This window comes from Theropithecus gelada, chromosome 3, assembly GCF_003255815.1.
Source record: "Theropithecus gelada isolate Dixy chromosome 3, Tgel_1.0, whole genome shotgun sequence".
NCBI lineage: Eukaryota > Metazoa > Chordata > Mammalia > Primates > Cercopithecidae > Theropithecus > Theropithecus gelada.
In genome coordinates this window covers 84,804,669-84,824,856 of record NC_037670.1, presented here as the reverse complement: position 1 = coordinate 84,824,856, position 20,188 = coordinate 84,804,669, and the positions used below count along the sequence as shown (strand labels likewise).

Genomic DNA, 20,188 nt, shown 5'->3' with positions numbered 1-20,188 from the left:
TGCTCAAGGGGCAGGAACGACAACTCTTTTGGGGGAAGGGGGATGGGGGTAAGAGTTGAGGCTGGAGAAGTGAGGGGATGCCTGGTTGCAGAAGCCATGCTGGCCATGATAAGAAGTTTCACTTTTATTCCTAGTGTGACAGGAAGCCTTTGGCAGGCTACGACTCAGCTCCTGCTAAGATAAAAACACAAGCAAAGAAATATAGGTCTGTAGAACAAATAAGGATTAATCCAAATTGCAGGATTATCATTAGTGGTGAAAAACACAAACACATGCAAGCAAACCTGGAAACAACTGGGATATCCACCACTTAATAGTAAAACAAATAATTATATATCCATATTATAGTATTTTGTGTTGCTGTTAAAAAGAATGACTTAGATCTATCTCTACTGACCTGGAAGGATGTTACATGAAAAACAAAAGATAAGTGTGTGGGGGAATGAGATATATACACATATACATATATGCATATATGTATGCAATAGATATATTTTATGCATATATATGTATATATGTATGTGTGTGTATATATACACACACACATATGATGTTTATTTTAGGCTCTCAACTTTATTTAAAAAATGTCACAACCAATCAGGGCTATATATATATATATATATATATATATATATATATATATATACATGTACATATCTCCACACATGGGGACTACCCGCCACAACGTTAACATTTATTAACTTGGGATGGGGCAGGGTGGGGTGTTTGGGAGAGAGGAGAGAAGCTATTAGTCTTAAACATATTTGTACACAATTTTAAAATTTATATTATTCAACAGTCATAGCCAAATGTGTTAATGTTACGATTTTTAAAATTTTAGCTTTTTAGAGATGGTGGTCTCACTTTGTCACCCAGGCTGGAGTGTGTGTGTGTGTGTGTGTGTGTGTGTGTATGTGTGTGTGTGTATTTATTATTATTTTCCGAGACAGGGTCTCACTGTGTTACCCAGGCTAGAATGCAATTATAGCTCATTGTAATCTTGACCTTGTGGGCTCAGGTGATCCTCCTCCCTCAGCCTCTTGAGCAGTTGGGACTACAGGCTCATGCCACCATGCCCAGCTACTTTAAAAATTTTTTGTAGAGACGGGGTCTTGCTTTGTTGCCAAGGCTTGCCTTGAACTCCTGGGCTCAAGTGATCCTCCTGCCTTGGCTTCCCAAAGTGCCGGGATTACAGGTGTGAGCCACCATGCCTGGTAGGGGGTGTATGATTTTGAAAAAGGCACTTAATCAAATATTTAAACAATTTATTCTCAGTGATTGGGGAATCTTCTAATATAGTGTTAAACGTCCATCTTGAAGACCAGGATTATCACAGCCAGAAAGAATTAGAGACAAGAAGGAGGATGCTGCAAGTCAAGGGCAAAACAATGGAAGGTTTTCATTCACGGCACTAACAGACTGATGCTTTCCACAGATCTTGTGATGGCAGCTGGTGGACAGGGTTTCAGTGGAGAGAATGGAGGCAGAGAAAGCATTCATTTGCTGTATGGCTTTGGGCGTTGTGATCAGTGAACTCTTGGGACAATCCCAAACAGGAAGTTAGCGCTTCAAGTAAGGACAGGAGCAGGGGAAGCATTCAAGAGGCGATGAGGATGCAAAGGTTATACATTTGGTGCTTGATTGTTTGGAAACAGGAGTGAGGAAATGAGATGGTTGGAATATAATTAATTCCAAGCTTCCTAGACTAGTGAATGGGTGGGTGCCATTAACATAATATGAATCAAAAAAAAAGAGGAGACATTCTGGAGAAGGATGTGAAATAACGGGCCTGGCACTAGATGAGCTGAGCCTGTACTGAACATTCCCAAACCCACAGGTAGTGGGGTGGTTAAAAATGGGGGCTGAACGAAGCATGGGACTAGGGTCTTCTCCACATAGGTTAACAGCCAAGGTCAAGGCATGGAACAAATACAGACAGAAAAACAAAATGCTAGAGACAAAACTTAGGGAGAGGCCACCGCTTTTATGGCAAAGAAGTAGAAGAACCAGGACAGAACTAATGGGCACAAAGGAAGAAAGGATTTTAGCACTGAGAGCAACTGCTGACAAGGGGATGGGGACTTCCTTAAGGAACTTGAGTACAGTATGAAACACTTCAAACTGAACTGCAGTAACTGAGACTGTTACAGGTCAATCTTGAGGGTCCAGCCGAGGTTGGAAAGATTGCATTTGAAGTGGGACGAATCATCCCACTATATACTTTTATGTAGCAATTCTCCGTGGCCACTAAGTAGAGAGGCACGTATTAAGTTTATCTGAGGCTGAGGACTGGAGATGATGAGTGGGCAAGGTCAAGGGGACAAGGGAATTAACCTAATTGATAAATTCAAAGTTGAATTTAGCAACTGGGTGAAGGCAAGTTGTGTTTGGCTGTTCTTGTGAAGCTATAAAGGAATACCTGAGACCGGGTAATTTATAAAGAAAAGAAAAGAGGTTTAACTGGCTCACAGTTCTGCAGGGTGTATAAGTATGGTGCCAATATCTGCTTGGCTTCTAGAGAGGCCTTAGGGAGTTTTTTTTTTTTTTTTTTTTTTTTTTTTTTGAGATGGAGTCTCGCTCTGTCACCAGGCTAGAGTGTAGTGGCGTGATCTAGGCTCTCTGCAACCTCTGCCTCCTGGGTTCAAGCCATTCTCCTGCCTCAGCCTCCTGAGTAGCTGGGACTGTAGGCACGTGCCACCATGCCTGGCTAAGTTTTTGGTATTTTTATTAGAGATGGGGTTTCACCATATTAGCCAGGATGGTCTTGATCTCCTGACCTTGTGATTCACCACCTGCCTCGGCCTCCCAAACTGCTGGGATTACAGGTGTGAGCCACCACGCCCAGCCAGGAAGCTTTCATTCAAGGGTCGAGGCAAAGTGGGAGCGGGCATATCACATGTTAAAAGCAGGAGCAAGAGGAGGGGGAGGTGCCACATGCTTTTAAACAACCAGATCCTGTAAGAACTCATGATCTCAAGGACAGCACCAAGGGGATGGTGCTAAATCAGTCATGAGAATTCCACCCCCATGATCCAATCACCTCCTACCAGGCTTCACCTCCAATACTGGGGATTACTTCTCAACATGAGATTTGGAGTAGACATCTAAGCTATATCACATGTCAAGGAAGGACGGGCTGAGACCCTAGAGGTCTCAAGGCAAATGTGGCACCCAGGAGAGGACACAGCAGGGGAAGCACTGGAGCCTCTGGTCAATAGGTCAACTTCACAGTTTGAGATAATGAAAGTACAGCAGGTCTTGCTTATGACAAAGTCCAAGACATCGCTTTCTATGTAAAAAAGAAAAAGGAAATCCAAGTCTATTTCTAGAGAGTTTCCGTATCACTGAATTTCTACTGACCTGTAACAAGTTTAAAAATTTTGAAAAATTATAAAGCAGCTTTGAATTGGGCTCAAAGATGCATAAGAAGAAGATCGGTCATAAATACTGATGAGTGGACATAAAGATTTTTTAAAATGGTCTGATGTGATTTCAATTGTATAAGCAACCTTTTTAAAACAGAGTGTCCTAAGAATGAACTGTAGACTGCTGGAAGTGCAGTTCCTAACAAATGAATCACATCACCCAACTGTGCCAAGACTCACCTCTCCTACCAAGTGTTTTGTGTGAGCAATGCAAACTAATTCTGTTGGAGCAAGCCGAAATGTCACGTAAGGGTTGTCCTTCCAGCTTCCCAGTGTCCCTCAAGAATATATGGTCTTTCTGGAACACAATGAGCACACCAAATCAAGTTACAGATATTACAAGGAAAATCTGGCAGGCAGCCATCTCAGCTTTTCTTCAACTAATGTCCATAAAAATATAGGGTAAGAAAATGGTAGCATGATGCCTGGTGTTTGAGACCAAACAGCATGCAGCATGTTTATTATGGCATGTATGAGGCCACAAACTTCAGTCTGGGGCTGGGGCACACAGCAGAACCTTAGTTCTAGTAGACAAGGGAGGAAAATAGGAAGGCATGCCTTGTGCTGTAATAAATATGACTGCTCTCAGAAGACCATAAACAGGTGGTTTCATGAAAAAATAAAAAAGTCACTGCTTTTAGATTTAAAAAACATCAAATGCTTCAGGCTTGTTTGTATTAAAAAAATAGAAGGCCAGTACACACTCAGCTAATTATAGCATTTTTTATGAGGCTATGGCTGACTAAAATCTGGCAAAAATGAGTCCAACTGAAATAGCAAGAGTGAGAGTTTGGGAGGATTAGGTGAGGTTTTGGAGTGGGAAGAAATGTGGGAAAGAGGAAGAAAGCTTTCATTAAGCAGCTCACATTCTGGTAGAAGGAGGAAAAAAAGCATCCAGACTGATTTTATTTTCATTCAAAACAATCTCTTATTCCATACATTTTTACTTTAAATCCCTGAACATGTTTATAACGGCTACTCTGAAGTCATTGTCTCTTAAATCCAACATCTGGGCTATCTCAGAAAAGATCTCTATTGACTGCTTTGTTTTGTCTAAGGGAAGATTTTCCTACTTCCTTCATGTCTAGTAATTTTTAATTATATATTAGACATTGTGATATCTGATCCATTCCTATGAAGATACTGAGTTTTGTTCTAGCAGGCAGTTCAATTTCACGCTGATCATGTTGAACTTGCATAGGTCGAGACTTATACTTTATTAGAACACATCTCTTAAAAGCCCAAAATGTTTCCCAAGACCCTTTAACTTGTCAGGACTCCAAATTCTGTCTCCTCTGACAATCTTACGTGGGTTTGGTTTTAGGGATCGTTGGGGTGCTTTTAGAGCAAGTCATACCTTAGAGCAAAGTCCTTATTCCTAATCTGAAGTCTTTCTGGTTTCTCAGTTGAATGACCAGATGTCCACAAATTGTTTCTATACTGGCTGGGCTGGAGTGCAACATGGTTTCTCTATTCTAGTCTCACTCTTGTGGCAGCCACTCTTTGATAAGACTCACGGTCTTACCCTGAACAACAGCAACCCACCCTCAGCCATGGACTCACGGAGGATCCTCATACAGATTTTTGGAAAGTCTTCACAGATCCCTCATCTTCACTTGCACCCCCCTTCCCTCCACACACATACACACACAGGCAGATTTCAGTGGCTTTAGTTGTGCCAACTCTGACTTCTGCCTCCTCAGTTCAGTGAAGCTGCTGCGCTCTGCCTGGACTCTAGCTTACTCCATTGCAGTAAGGACATTATCCTCAGATGGTGAGGGCCAGGTAGGTGACCATGGGGCTCACCTCCAAAGCTTCCTTTCTCTCAGGGATCATGGTCTTGTACTACTTATTGTCTACAGCCTGAAACCATTATGTTGTACATTTGTCCAGTTGTTTATGGTGAGAGAAATCATGATGGCAATTTAACATATTTTTATGCTCCATGCCATATGAATGTTGAATAAAAGTTGCAATAACATTCCACATAGCTCTCTCAATGCAAGTAGCAGTAGTGGCTCCTGGTTTCACATAAAAGTGTCCCTAGAGTTCTTTTTTTTTTTTTTTTTTGAGACGGAGTCTCGCTCTGTCGCCCAGGCTGGAGTGCTGTGGCTGGATCTCAGCTCACTGCAAGCTCAGCCTCTCGGGTTTACACCATTCTCCTGCCTCAGCCTCCTGAGTAGCTGGGACTACAGACGCCCGCCACCTCGCCTGGCTAGTTTTTTGTATTTTTTAGTAGAGACGGGGTTTCACCATGTTAGCCAGGATGGTCTCGATCTCCTGACCTCGTGATCCGCCCGCCTCGGCCTCCCAAAGTGCTGGGATTACAGGATTGAGCCACCGCGCCCGGCCCCTTAGAGTTCTTAGATCATTCATTCTTATTCTTTCATAAACAAATTCACGTATTCATTGAATAAATACTTATTGAGAGTCTTGTATATGACAGACAGTGTTCTGGGGGCAGAGACAAGATTTGAACTGAAACAAGTCTGACTCCTGCTCCTATACTCTTAACCACTACATTGTTCTACTTCTCAAAGAGAGGAGAAATACATTGGAAATGTGGGAAAAACAGTGATAGTTTCTGAGCAAAAAAAGCGGAAGCTATATTTTTAATAGAAGCCAGCCTGGTGTCTGAGCAGGTTATGAGAAGTAGGTGGGAATACCACTAAAAGAGGCACAAGAGGATAATTTGATTGAGTTATACCATTAGGGCAAAATTTTGTCCTTGTTCTTCCAAGATGATGATGAGTAAAAAGAGTATTCTACCTTTTGAATCAGAAAAAGAATAAAAAGCCATTCTGAATAAAAGGCTTCAGGGTTCCTTGGGGAAGTTGAGGAAGTAGGTGGAAGTGATACTACTCTAGTGATATTACTATTACCACAAACTATATACAGAACGCTATTCCCATCAGATGCTTCAAGAAAAAGTGCTCTGGGATCAGCTGCATATAAGAATTATATTACTCCTCTTGGAGACTTAAAATGCCTATCAGCATAGCAGAGGATCTGATAAATCGCAGGGTAGAGAAAACCATTTAACTTAAAATCTCCCAAACACAAAGACCACAGTACCCTACTGTGAGTAAGTGCGTGAAGGTGTGAGGGTGTGAGGGTGTGTGAGGGTGTGTGTGTGTGTGTGTGTGTGTGTGTGTCTGGGGGGAGAAAGGCCGGAGAGAGAGAGAGAGAGAGACAGTGTGAGAGTACATGTGAAACCGGTGAATATCCCTTGGAATTATTGTTCTATGAAACAGATTTTAGAATTTGCTATCTAATATCAACAGCAAATACTAGGCTAAATAAAAACCACTTTTAGAGGTCAAGCCTACCACTACTGCACCAAGTAGTGCAGGAAGTTCTACAAAGAGAACGAGGGTAGATCTGTAACTAACTTGTAAGAACATAGTATATTTTTGTTAGGTAGTAAATGAAAAGAATCGAGTATAAAAAGGTGCCAATTTGTGCCTAGGCATGACAATTCTTTACATCTTATACTAAATGCTATATATGTATTTTTAAGTTAAAGTTAATTTGGAAACTCCAATTTATGTTATTTTAATAAAAGCGTATTTTGCAGAAAATACAGTATAATTAACAGCTGTGGCCATGTACATTACCATGTCTTATTTTCTTTCTCTTTTTTAAAAAAAAAAAAAACAAAAAAAACAGAGTCGTTCTTGTTCTATCACCCAGGCTGGTATGCAGTGGCGCCATCATAGCTCACTGCAGCCTTGAACTCCTGGGCTCAAGCAATCCTCTCACCTCAGCCTCCCAAATAGTTGAGATTACAGGTGTGAGTCACTGTCCCTAGGATCATATCTTTAAGTTTTGTCAGTTATCCATTTCTGGGGACTGACAAGTTATTACTAAGCTACCTGAACTACTCTGACAATAATCTGAAGGAAACACCGAGGGACAGCCCCATGCTTCTCAGTAACCTTTTTATGGAGACTCATCTGCCTTTGCCCTGCAGCTCCCCTATCCCCTGCCTCATTGGTGAGTCATGATGGAGGATGATTTCCTGGGTGCTATGCCCTTTCTTTCCTATTGATTGGAGATGCTAAGGTGTCCTTATCCATTATAGCTGAGGCCTGTTATGCTAGGATTTCCCTTGCACAGTCAACCTAATTCGGTGGTAGCTATCTATCATATAGGAATTACTGGTTACCTCTCTCGTAGCGTTTCCAGCTTCTTCAGTCTCCTACTGTTTCATCTTATCAGGTTGCTAACCTCTAATTATCTAGGACACAGCAATTATTCTGATATTATTTTTATGTCTGTTCCCTCTGCCCAGGTGTCCTACCCTATTTTTCCAATATTAGATACTCTTTCAAATTTTCCTCTTACTTTTCTATCCTCTAATACTTAACTTCCAACTCTGATATCCCAACAGGTCAAGCTACACAGTGGTTAGAGTCTAGAGCCTAACTGTGCAGGTTTGAACCCAATGCCCCACTGTGTACTATCATTTGCAGGTTTGAACCCAATGCCTCACTGTGTACTATCATTTGCCTTTTTCATTCTCATTTTTTCATAGGTGTACTGTGGGGTTTTCCAGAGGTTGTATGACATATAGCATTGCAGCAGATTGGATGCAAAATCCAAAATCCAGCTGATGTCCATTAAGTCATTAAAAAGCCCACTTTTAAGAAAATCAAAGGTTTTTTTCCTATCTGTAAATATCTATTATGTTCAACATATTATGTTCAAGAGTGTAGAGTAATTTTAAATAGGTATATAAAGGCAACAATTTTTACTTAACTGTTTTCTTCTTTCTTTTATAATCCAAAAAGCTAGCTCCATTTTAAGGAACCTAACCCTCTGTTGATTGATTAGTCAGTGTTATTGCCAAAGAAAGTTTCATCTCAATTTTGAGACGGCCAAATGTCTATCAAGGTTGTTTAAACATATATCTGAGCAGAAAATCATTCTTTTCCGGTCTTCACTGCTCAGAAAAATTAGAGCTTATTTCCCCTGAGAGGAAATAAAAATCTCTTATTTGTATAAACCTCATTTTTTTTTAAAAGCATTATCTTCTGTCATATTTAGCCTATTGCTGTCAAGCTGATTTTCTTTCACATGAGTTAACCCGTATTACTATCATCTTGAATGTATACTGGCTTCATCTGAATTTTGATACTGCATGCTTCCTTTCTCTTATCAAAGGTCACCAAGATTCCTTTTGGTCATCTTTCTACCATGGCCAGGTGAAGCAGTTGTCTGTTGCTTGGCACTCTCTTTCATTTACTACTTTCCTACAGATACATATCCAAAGTGCCTATTGTGTGGTAAGTTTATGCTCTGGCATAAACTTATGCTCTGGCATATGGCACTAGAAATCTGGTATGAGTGGAGGTGGTAGTAACTTGGGCAACCTTCCACTCAATCTTTCTCTTCACTTAAAAATAATTGGTAAACTTACTGATCCACTATACATGTCCACTTCTCTCCCAGCCAGAATTTGATCCATCAAATTCCCTATTTTCTCAGGTTTGTAATTACAATGAAGTGCCCAGTTCAAGACCCATCTTCTCCAGATCTAATTTCTAATTTACAGTAAATACAGAAGACAGAGGAACTCATCAATTGACGTCTAGAGGAAACAACCAAGAGAAAATCCAGAAAGTAGAAACATTCTGTGGGACAACTAGCCTATCTCTTCAACTAGTTATTGTCAATAAAAGGGACTGTGCCAGATCAAAAAAAAAAAACTTGAGGGAGAAAATATCCACGTGCAATGTGATTCTCTGAATTGGGATGCTAGACTAGACTGACCAGTTATAAAGAACATGTTTAGACCACCTGGAGAAATCTGAATATTAGATTAGAAATCTGTGTATTAGATAAGATTTAAATTTAATGAAACGGAAAAGTAGAGATGAATGACTAAAAAGAGTAGATTATGAAGTAGTATGTACAGCTCTTGATTAAAAATTATATATTTATGTATTTTTATAAAATGATCTGAAAAATATGAGTTAAAGTTTTAGTAGCAGTGATACCTGGGTGGTGAGAATGTGATGTTTTAATTTGTTTTTACATTTTTGTCTGACTATATTTTCTAATTTTCTATAATGCCTATAGGTGGCTGTAACAATAAAATGTTATTTTAAAAATTACTCACTTTCTCTGAGATGACTTATCCAAGAAATTTCACACCCACTGATCATGCCCTGACTCTAGAATTCCAGCACATCCTACTGACAGTTTATGCCAAACCACCGCACTTGATTCAAGTTCTCTGGTGGTTTCTCTATGTGGCCCCATCCCTATTCTTTGACTTCTTTTGTAGTCCCAAACCATGCTTGGCAGAATATTTATTACTTTAGTGAGTATAACTCCCATATAGAGAAGGTTCCAAGATGGCTGAATAGGAACAACTGCAGACTGTGGCTCTCAGTGTCAGCGACGCAGAAGATGGGTGATTTCTGCATTTCCAACTGAGGTACCGGGTTCATCGCACTGGGGCTTGTCAGACAGTGGGTGCAGCCCATGGAGCAGAGCAGGGCATCGTGTCACCCGGGAAGTGCAAGGGGTCAGGGAATTCCCTTTCCTAGCAAAGGGAAGCCATGACAGACGGTACCTGGAAAATTGGGACACTCTCACCCTAACACTGCACTTTTCCAATGGCCTTAGCAAACGGCACACCAGGAGATTATATCCCGTGCCTGGCTCGGAGGGTCCCACGCCCACGGAGCCTGGTTCACTGCTAGCACAGCAGTCTGAGATTGAACTACAAGGTGGCAGCGAGGCTGGGGGAGGAGCGTCTGCCATTGCTGAGGCTTGAGTAGGTAAACAAAGTGGCCAGGGAGTTCAAACTGGGTGGAGTCCACCACAGCTCAAGGAGGCCTGCCTGCCACTGTAGATTCCACCTCTGGGGGCAGGGCATAGCTGAACAAAAGGCAGCAGAAACTTCTGCAGACTTAAATGTCCCTGTCTGACAGCTTTGAAGAGAGTAGTGGTTCTCCCAGCATGGAGTATGAGATCTGAGAACGGAGAGACTGCCTCCTCAAGTGGGTCCCTGACCCCTGAGTAGCCTAACTGGGAGACACCCTCCAGTAGGGGCCAATTGACACCTCATACAGCCGGGTGCCCCTCTGAGACGAAGCTTCCAGAGGAAGGATCAGGCACCAACATCTGCCGTCCTTCAATATTTGCTGTTCTGCAGCCTCTCCTGGTGATACCCAGGCAAACAGGATTTGGAGTGGACCTCCAGCAAACTCCAACAGACCTGCAGCTGAGGGTCCTGACTGTCAGAAGGAAAACTAACAAACAGAAAGGACATCCACACCAAAACCCCATCTGTATGTCACCATCATCAAAGACCTAAAGTAGATAAAACCACAAAGATGGGGAGAAACCAGAGCAGAAAAGCAGAAAATTCTAAAAATCAGAGCGCCTCTTCTCCTCCAAAGGAATGCAGCTCCTCGCCAGCCATGGAACAAAGCTGGATGGAGAATGACTTTGACGAGTTGAGAGAAGATGGCTTCAGACGATCGGTAATAACAAACTTCTCCGAGCTAAAGGAGGACGTTTGAACCCATCACAAAGAAGCTAAAAACCTTAAAAAAAGATTAGATGAATGGCAAACTAGAATAAACAGTGTAGAGAAGTCCTTAAATGACCTGATGGAACTGAAAACCATGGCACAAGAACTACATGACGCATGCACAAGCTTCAGTAGCCAATCCGATCAACTAGAAGAAAGGGTGTCAGTGATTGGAGATCAAATGAATGAAATGAAGCAAGAGAAGTTTAGAGAAAAAAGAGTAAAAAGAAATGAACAAAGCCTACAAGAAATATGGGACTATGTGAAAAGACCAAATCTAGGTCTGATTGTTGTAGCTGAAAGTGACGGGGAGAATGGAACCAAGCTGGAAAACACTCTTCAGGATATCATCCAGGAGAAGTTCCCCAACCTAACGAGGCAGGCCAACATTCAAATTCAGGAAATACAGAGAATGCCACAAAGATACTCCTCGAGAAGAGCAACTCCAAGACACATAATTGTCAGATTCGCCAAAGTTGAAATGAAGGAAAAAATGTTAAGGGCAGACAGAGAGAAAGGCTGGGTTACCCACAAAGGGAAGCCCATCAGACTAACAGCAGATCTCTTGGCAGAAACTCTACAAGCCAGAATAGAGTGGGGGCCAATATTCAACACTCTTAAAGAAAAGAATTTTCAATGCAGAATTTCATGTCCAATCAAACTAAGCTTCATAAGTGATGGAGAAATAAAATCCTTTACAGACAAGCAAATGCTTAGAGATTTTGTCACCACTAGGCCTGCCTTACAAGAGCTCCTGAAGGAAGCACTAAACATGGAAAAGAACAACTGGTACCAGCCACTGCAAAAACATGCCAAAATGTAAAGACCATCGATGCTAGGAAGAAACTGCATCAACTAACAAGCAAAATAGCCAACTAACATCATAATGACAGGATCAAATTCACACATAACAATATTAACCTTAAATGTAAATAGGCTAAATGCTCCAATTAAAAGACACAGACTGGCAAATTGGAAAAAGAGTGAAGACCCAATCAGTGTGCTGTATTCAGGAGACCCATCTCACGTGCAGAGACACACATAGGCTCAAAATAAAGGGATGGAGGAACATCTACCAAGCAAATGGAAAACAAAAAAAGCAGGAGTTGCAATCCTAGTCTCTGATAAAATACACTTTAAACCAACAAAGATCAAAAGAGACAAAGAAGACCATTACATAATGGTAAAGGGACCAATTCAACAAGAAGAGCTAACTATCCTAAATATATATACACCCAATAAGAGCACCCAGATTCATAAAGCAAGTCCTTAGAGACCTACAATGAGACTTAGACTCCCACACAATAATAATGGCAGACTTTAACGCCTGCCTGTCAACACCAGACAGATCAACAAGACAGAAAGTTAACAAGGATATCCAGGAATTAAACTCAGCTCTGCACCAAGCGGACCTAATAGACATCTGCAGAACTCTCCACCCCAAATCAACAGAATATACACTTTTCACAGCACCACATCACACTTATTGCAAAACTGACCACACAGTTGGAAGTAAAGTACTCCTCAGCAAATGTAAAAGAACAGAAATTACAACCAACAGTGCAATCAAACTAGAACTCAGGATTAAGAAACTCAGTCAAGGCCGGGTGCGGTGGCTCATGCCTGTAATCCCAGCACTTTGGGAGGCCGAGGCGGATGGATCACCTGAGGTCGGGAGTTCAAGACCAGCCTGACTAACATGGAGAAACCCCGTCTCTACTAAAAATACACAATTAGCCAGGCATGGTGGCGCATGCCTGTAATCCCAGCTACTCGGGAGGCTGAGGCAGGAGAATCACTTGGACCCAGGAGGCAGAGGTTGCGGTGAGCCGAGATCATGCCATTGCACTCCAGCCTAGGCAAAAAGAGCGAAACTTCGTCTCAAAAAAAAAAAAAAACCTCAATCAAAACCGCTCAAATAGATGGAAACTGAACAACCTGCTCCTGAATGACTACTGGGTACATAATGAAATGAAAGCAGAAATAAAGATATTCTTTGAAACCAACAAGAACAAAGACACAACATAGCACAATCTCTGGGACACATTTAAAGGAGTGTGTAGAGGGAAATTTATAGCACTAAATGCCCACAAGAGAAAGCAGGAAAGATCTAAAATTGACACCCTAACATCGGAATTAAAAGAACTAGAGACGCAAGAGCAAACACATTCAAAAGCTAGCAGAAGGCAAGAAATAACTAAGATCAGAGCAGAACTGAAGGAGATAGAGACACAAAAAACCCTTCAAAAAAATCAATGAATCCAGGAGCTGGTTTTTAGAAAAGATCAACAAAATTGATAGACTGCTAGCAAGACTAATAAAGAAGAAGAGAAGAATCAAATAGACGCAATAAAAAATGATAAAGGGGATATCACCACAGATCCCACAGAGAAACAAACTACCATCAGAGAATACTATAAACACCTCTACGCAAATAAACTAGAAAACCTAGAAGAAATGGATAAATTCCTGGACGCATACACCCTCCCAAGACTAAACCAGGAAGTTGAATCTCTGAATAGACCAATAACAGGCTCTGAATTTGAGACAATAATTAATAGACTACCAACCAAAAAGTCCAGGACCAGACAGATTCACAGCCGAATTCTACCAGAGGTATAAAGAAGAGCTGGTACCATTCCTTCTGAAACTATTCCAATCAACAGAAAAAGAGGGAATCCTCCCTAATTCATTTGTGAGGACAGCATCATCCTGATACCAAAGCCTGGCAGAGACACAACAAAAAAAGAGAATTTTAGACCAATATCCCTGATGAACACCGATGCAAAAATTCTCAATTCTCAATAAAATACTGGCAAACCGAATCCAGCAGCACATCAAAAAGCTTATCCACCATGATCAAGTGGGCTTCATCCCTGGGATGCAAGGCTGGTTCAACATACCCAAATCAATAAATGTAATCCAGCACATAAACAGAACCAAAGATAAAAATCACATGATTATCTCAATAGATGCAGAAAAGGCCTTTCACAAAATTCAACAGCCCTTCATGCTAAAAACTTTCAATAAACTAGGTGTTGATGGGACGTATCTTAAAATAATAAGAGCTATTTATGACAAACCCACAGCCAATATCATACTGAATGGGCAGAAACTGGAAGCATTCCCTTTGAAAACTGGCACAAGACAGGAATGCCCTCTCTCACCACTCCTATTCAACACAGTATTGGAAGTTCTGGCCAGGGCAATCAGACAAGAGAAATAAACAAAGTGTATTTGATTAGGAAAAGAGGAAGTCAAATTCTCCCTGTTTGCAGATGACATCATTGTATATTTAGAAAATCCCATCGTCTTAAGGAGATTAAGCCCAAAATCTCCTTAAGCTGATAAGCAACTTCAGCAAAGTCTCAGGATACAAAATCACTGTGCAAAAATCACAAGCATTCCTTTACACCAATAACAGACGAACAGAGAGCCAAATCATGAGTGAACTCCCATTCACAATTGCTTCAAAGAGAATAAAATACCCAGGAATCCATCTTACAAGGGATGTGAAGGACCTCTTCAAGGAGAACTACAAACCACTGCTCAATGAAATAAAAGAGGATACAAACAAAAGGAAGAACATTCCATGCTCATGGTTAGGAAGAATCAATATTGTGAAAATGGTCATACTGTCCAAGGTAATTTATGGATTCAATGCCATCCCTGTCAACCTACCAATGACTTTCTTCACAGAATTGGAAAAAACTACTTTAAAGTTCATATGGAACCAAAAAAGAGCCCGCATTGCCAAGACAATCATAAGCCAAAAGAACAAAGCTGGAGGTATCATGCTACCTGACTTCAAACTATACTAAAAGGCTACAGTAACCAAAACAGCATGGTACTGGTACCAAAACAGAGATATAGACCAATGGAACAGAATAGAGCCCTCAGAAATAATGCCACACATCTACAACCATCTGATCTTTGACAAACCTGACAAAAACAAGAAATGGGGAAAGGATTCCCCATTTAATAAATGGTGCTGGGAAAACTGGCTAACCATATATAGAAAGCTGAAGCTAGATCCCTTCCTTACATCTCATACGAAAATTAATTCAAGATGGATTAGAGACTTAAATGTCAGACCTAAAACCATAAAAACCGTAGAAGAAAACCTAGGCAATACCATTCAGGACATAGGCATGGGCAAAGACTTCATGACTAAAACACCAAAAGCAATGGCAACAAAAGCCAAAATTGACAAATGGGATCTAATTAAACTAAAGAGCTTGCAAAGCAAAAGAAACTACCATCAGAGTCAACAGGCAACCTATAGAATGGGAGAAAAGTTCTATAATCTACCCATCTGACAAAGGGCTAATATCCAGAATCTGCAAAGAACTTAAACAAATTTACAAGAAAAAATCAAACAACCCCATCAAAAAGTGGGCAAAGGAGGCTGGGCATGGTGGCTCACGCCTGTAATCTCAGCACTTTGGGAGGCCAAGGCAGGCGGATCATGAGGTCAGGAGATCGAGACCATCCTGGTTAACACGGTGAAACCCTATCTCTACTAAAAATACAAAAAAATTAGCTGGGCGCAGGGGCGGGTGCCTGTAGTCCCAGCTACTCGGGAGGTTGAGGCAGGAGAATGGCGTGAACCTGGGAGGCGGAGGTTGCAGTGAGACGAGATCGCGCCACTGCACTCGAGCCTGGGCAACAGAGCGAGACTCTGTCTCAGACAAACACACAGACAAAAGTGGGCAAAGGATATGAACAGACAATTCTCAAAAGAAGACATTTATGCAGCCAACAGACACATGAAAAAATGCTCATCATCACTGGCCATCAGAGAAATGCAAATCAAAACCACAATGAGATACCATCTCACACCAGTTAGAATGGCGATCATTACAAAGTCAGGAAACAGGAGGTGCTGGAGAGGATGTGGAGAAATAGGAACACTTTTACACTGTTGGTGGGATTGTAAACTAGTTCAACCATTGTGGAAGACAGTGTGGCGATTCCTCAAGGATCTAGAACTAGAAATGCCATTTGACCCAGCCATCCCATTACTGAGTATATACCCAGAGGATTATAAATCATGCTGCTATAAAGACAGGTGCACACGTATGTTTATTGTGGCACTATTCACAATAGTAAAGACTTGGAACCAACCCAAATGTCCATCAATGATAGACTGGATTAAGAAAATGTGGCACATATACACCATGGAATACTATGCAGCCATAAAAAGGGTGAGTTCATGTCCTTTGCAGGGACATGGATGAAGCTGGAAACCATCATTCTGAGCAAACTATCTCAAGGACAGAAAAACCAAACACTCCATGTTCTCACTCATAGGTGGGAATTGAACAATGAGAACACTTGGACACAGGGTGGGGAACGTCACACACTGGGGCCTTTCATGGGGTGAGGGGAGAGGGGAGAGGGGAGGTATAGCATTAGGAGATATACCTAATGTAAATGACGAGTTAATGGGTGCAGCACACCAACATGGCACACGTAGACATATGTAACAAACCTGCACATTGTGCACATGTACCCTAGAACTTAAAGTATAATAAAAAATAAAAAATAAAATAAAATAAAATAAAAACTCCTATATAATTAGTAGCTACCTGCTGTCCAACATGGCTGACAATATAAACACAAATAATGAAGGTGAAAATTTCATAGATTCTTATTAGAATATGGCTTAGTATTACACAAATTTGTATACACATAGGTGACATATTTTACCCAAAGTGACAGTCACAGTATTACAAGTCCTACTCAGTACCATAATTAATCTATATGCCTGTTCATCATATTCTCCAATATTAGGAGGCTAATATTATTGGTTATATTAATTCATATAACTTTAATATATAATTAAAAAATTTCAAAACCCTTGCTAATTACAGAAGACAATAGTGACTCTGTAAGAAACCCAGAAAACTGTATGTCTTTATTTTCATTTGATGTAATTTTGAAGGTGTTCTATTTAACACATGTCAAATATTATGGGTAATTAAAAACTGCAGATATTCCATCTCACTTCTTGGGAAGGCTGATAAGCAAGAAATCCAAGGGAGGTATGCAAATAGATATTTCTGTCCATAAATCCTTTTAAAAACATGTTTCATAGAAGAGCCTGAAACTGAACAACAGGTATCTCTAATTCACAGCACTATCTGGGCAAGAATCAAATAAGTTTTCTAAAAAGGCACTCAAATGAAACAGTACAGATAATTCATTCCCAGCTTTCCACTTCAGACCCCGAACCTCAGCTCTGGTACCAAGAGACTAAAAACACTCCTTACCTACTATTAAAAGACCTATCAATAGAAATTCATTTCCTGAATTATGAGCAGAGAGTTTCTCATTCTCATTAAAAACGAGTTTTGCTTTTACTTTGTCTTTTTTGCTTTGGGACTGTATGTTTTCTTAACCTAAGTTGATTTCAGTTTCTCTCCAAATATTACTGTCTCCTTAATTATTTGAGTTGGCTGAAACACTAAGTCCTCTTTTAGACCTGATATATCAAGTTTGAAATGGTGCTCTAAAGTTGGGCTCACACGTTCAGTTTAAGTAAAAACTATGTTACTTTACAGATGGGGTCAGTTGTTGAGAATGTTTTTACTAAAAGATGAGCTGCTACTAAATAACTTTCTGATACTAAATTATTTCAATTTATTATATTCTGATATTACAACAATGTTTTGAATTCATAAAGTACTTCTTCACCTCAGGATTTAAAAGGTTCACTCGAACATAAATCCATTAATCTCCCAAACCGTCCTATGAAATCAAAAGAGCATATTCTAACTATGCATATAAAATACTTCCAAAATGAGCTTATAAATCAGTCATGTTTGCAGCATATGCACAGAGCATTACAATTTGACTTCTCCCTAACAAAGAAACAAGAGCATTCCATACACAGGTTGCTTTTAAATAGTTTCATGCAAATATTTTAAGACTGAAAACATTTTTCTACTCTGTTAAAAAAGACGTGTTTAAAAAGTCAATAAGCGGCAGATATGAGGTTGGTATAAATTCTGAAAATGGCTTACCTATTAATGTAACTCAGGGCAACGTAGGTTGGCTGCTGTAATTCTTGTTTTTCTAAAACCCGTGGATCTGTATCTGTAATAAAAATAAAATTATGATTTTTTTAGATTTTTGCATTAGAATATATGAGGCTACCTAACACAAAGTAACAGAGGCTAAGCAGAGAAAAAGATTAATTTAGTACACCACTTTTTAAAGCAAACTCAGTCGGCAAAGCACAATCATTTGTTCATTCATTCATAAATAACAAGATACTGCATTACTTTTCAAGGGAATTCCAAACATCAACAGTGATAAAATGTCCATCTGTCACAGAAACTCTTGCACAATCCCCCTCATAAATATTGGTTTTCACTGCTTACAGTTACAATGTTGGCATGGTTTTTGGTGGTTAATCGGCCTAAGAAAGAAAGTCTCTGTTAATTATGCTCACTTCAATGCTGGAACAAATTAGTTTCCATTGGAAAGCTCCATCAATTTGAAAATCTACTGAGTATTGTTCTTGTTCACGAAACACTTTTCTGCATTTGGATTCATATTCTGGAGGGCAGTTCTTCTCTTTTTAAAATGTATGAGTTTATTATAACTTTTCTAGACTCTCAATCAGAAATTCTCACACTGGTTCAGAGTCAACAAACACTACATTCACCAGAGGACTTTTCCCCTCAAAGAGACAGAATTCAACACCATAGCAACGCTTTATAATGGTGCTTCTCCAGCACAGCACCAAGAAGATACTTTTCACAACCAGAAATGTATTCTCAAACTTCTCACATAGAGAAATGACTGTATAAACATATGCATAAACAATGTTTATGTAATAAGGACATAGGAAGAAAACAAGCACACAATTTTGTTTTCTTAGAAAAAGGTTCATAGACTTCACATAGATTTATTTTCATTATAACCCCACTTAAAACTATCTCATTATTAGAAACCTTACAGCTGCACTTGGCAGTAACCCCTTCTTTGATGTAATGACAGATGTTGTTTCCAGCACCTTTGCACAGGAAGTGTTTATTGCACATGGTAGATGTAAGCTATGTCCACTAACTCCAAAGTGCATGAACAGGTGATGGGGGGAGGGAAGGAGATACAGTGGCAGAGAACACGGGTGGCAACAATGACAGCATAAAAATCAATTTACAATGCTTTTAACTCCCAGACTAAAACTGGACAGTAGTACCGGTTTTATTCGTGGTGTTAAAGTTAAGAATCTCATGTTCACTTTATGATTTTTTCTATGCCAAGAATTTCAGGGAGACACTATTCAGAAATCCTGCTTCCTGGGTCTTTGCCACTGCAGGTCCTTGAAAGCCAAATTCTGACACAAGAGACAAAGATTCTCTGAATGGCTCCATCGAGTCGGGTCTGAAGGTTTTGGCAGTGCAAATGAGAACAGATCAGTAGCTCTGTGCTTCCTCCCTCCTACAATGAGTACATATGCAACTGAGGCTATCCTCCATCTCTGGCCTAGTGATAAAAGGAGTGGTTCTCTAAATACAAGAAAAACACTCTTCAAGGGGAAACGCAGTTTTCACATGCAACTCTTATTCACACTCATTTAAATTTGCTGTAATCCCAACATATATCCATGCTTCTGAGAGGAAGATCCTCGCTGGAGGAGTCAGTAGAACAATGTTCAACAGGGAAAGGTGTTTTGTCCAAAGAAATGGCACATTGGTATGCTGGGTGGGCCATGTGTGCAAATGGTGACTGACATGCCAATCCTACAAGGTCTTTCTAGGTGCTTAACGAGGTAAGAAACAAAAAATTAGAGATAAAAACCATGAAAATGAAAAGAAAGGAGGAAGATAAGAAAGAACAGGGTAATGCAGAAAATTTCTCAAGTGCTCACAAAATAGTTTCACCTCAAGTTTAGGTACTGACGATTAAAGGGCTTTGCTTTTGACACAGGGGCCTTAACTTGAATTGCTAAAAACCATCCTTCAAAGAGGTATCTGGTGCATGATTTAATAAGGTGTATTATTTTGAAAGAAAAGGGCACCATTCAGAGTCTAAAATTTGTGTATAAAGGGGAAAAGGGGCCCATAAACATTTTTATAATCTTTTGCTTGTCTTCATTCCTATAACTGACATTCCCCAACCTAACAATATTCCCACAAATCATCTTCTAAAGCTTTCCTTTGTTCCCAAATTATATAATTTCTAAATGTTCTAAATATTA

At 40.1% G+C, this 20,188-nt stretch overlaps 1 protein-coding gene across 3 annotated transcripts in view; it reads right to left on the bottom strand.

Moving 5' to 3' along the window:
* Nucleotides 1–20,188, bottom strand: part of JAZF1 (JAZF zinc finger 1) — a 352,768-nt gene that overhangs the window by 144,983 nt on the left and 187,597 nt on the right. For 2 of the 3 annotated variants that reach the window (XM_025381213.1, XM_025381216.1), the window contains exon 2: nucleotides 18,003–18,075. In XM_025381213.1, the coding sequence (XP_025236998.1) occupies nucleotides 18,003–18,075 (73 nt within the window). Of the gene's footprint in view, nucleotides 1–18,002; nucleotides 18,076–18,263; nucleotides 18,347–20,188 lie in introns of those variants that run through there. The other variant, XM_025381214.1, reaches the window with a different exon arrangement.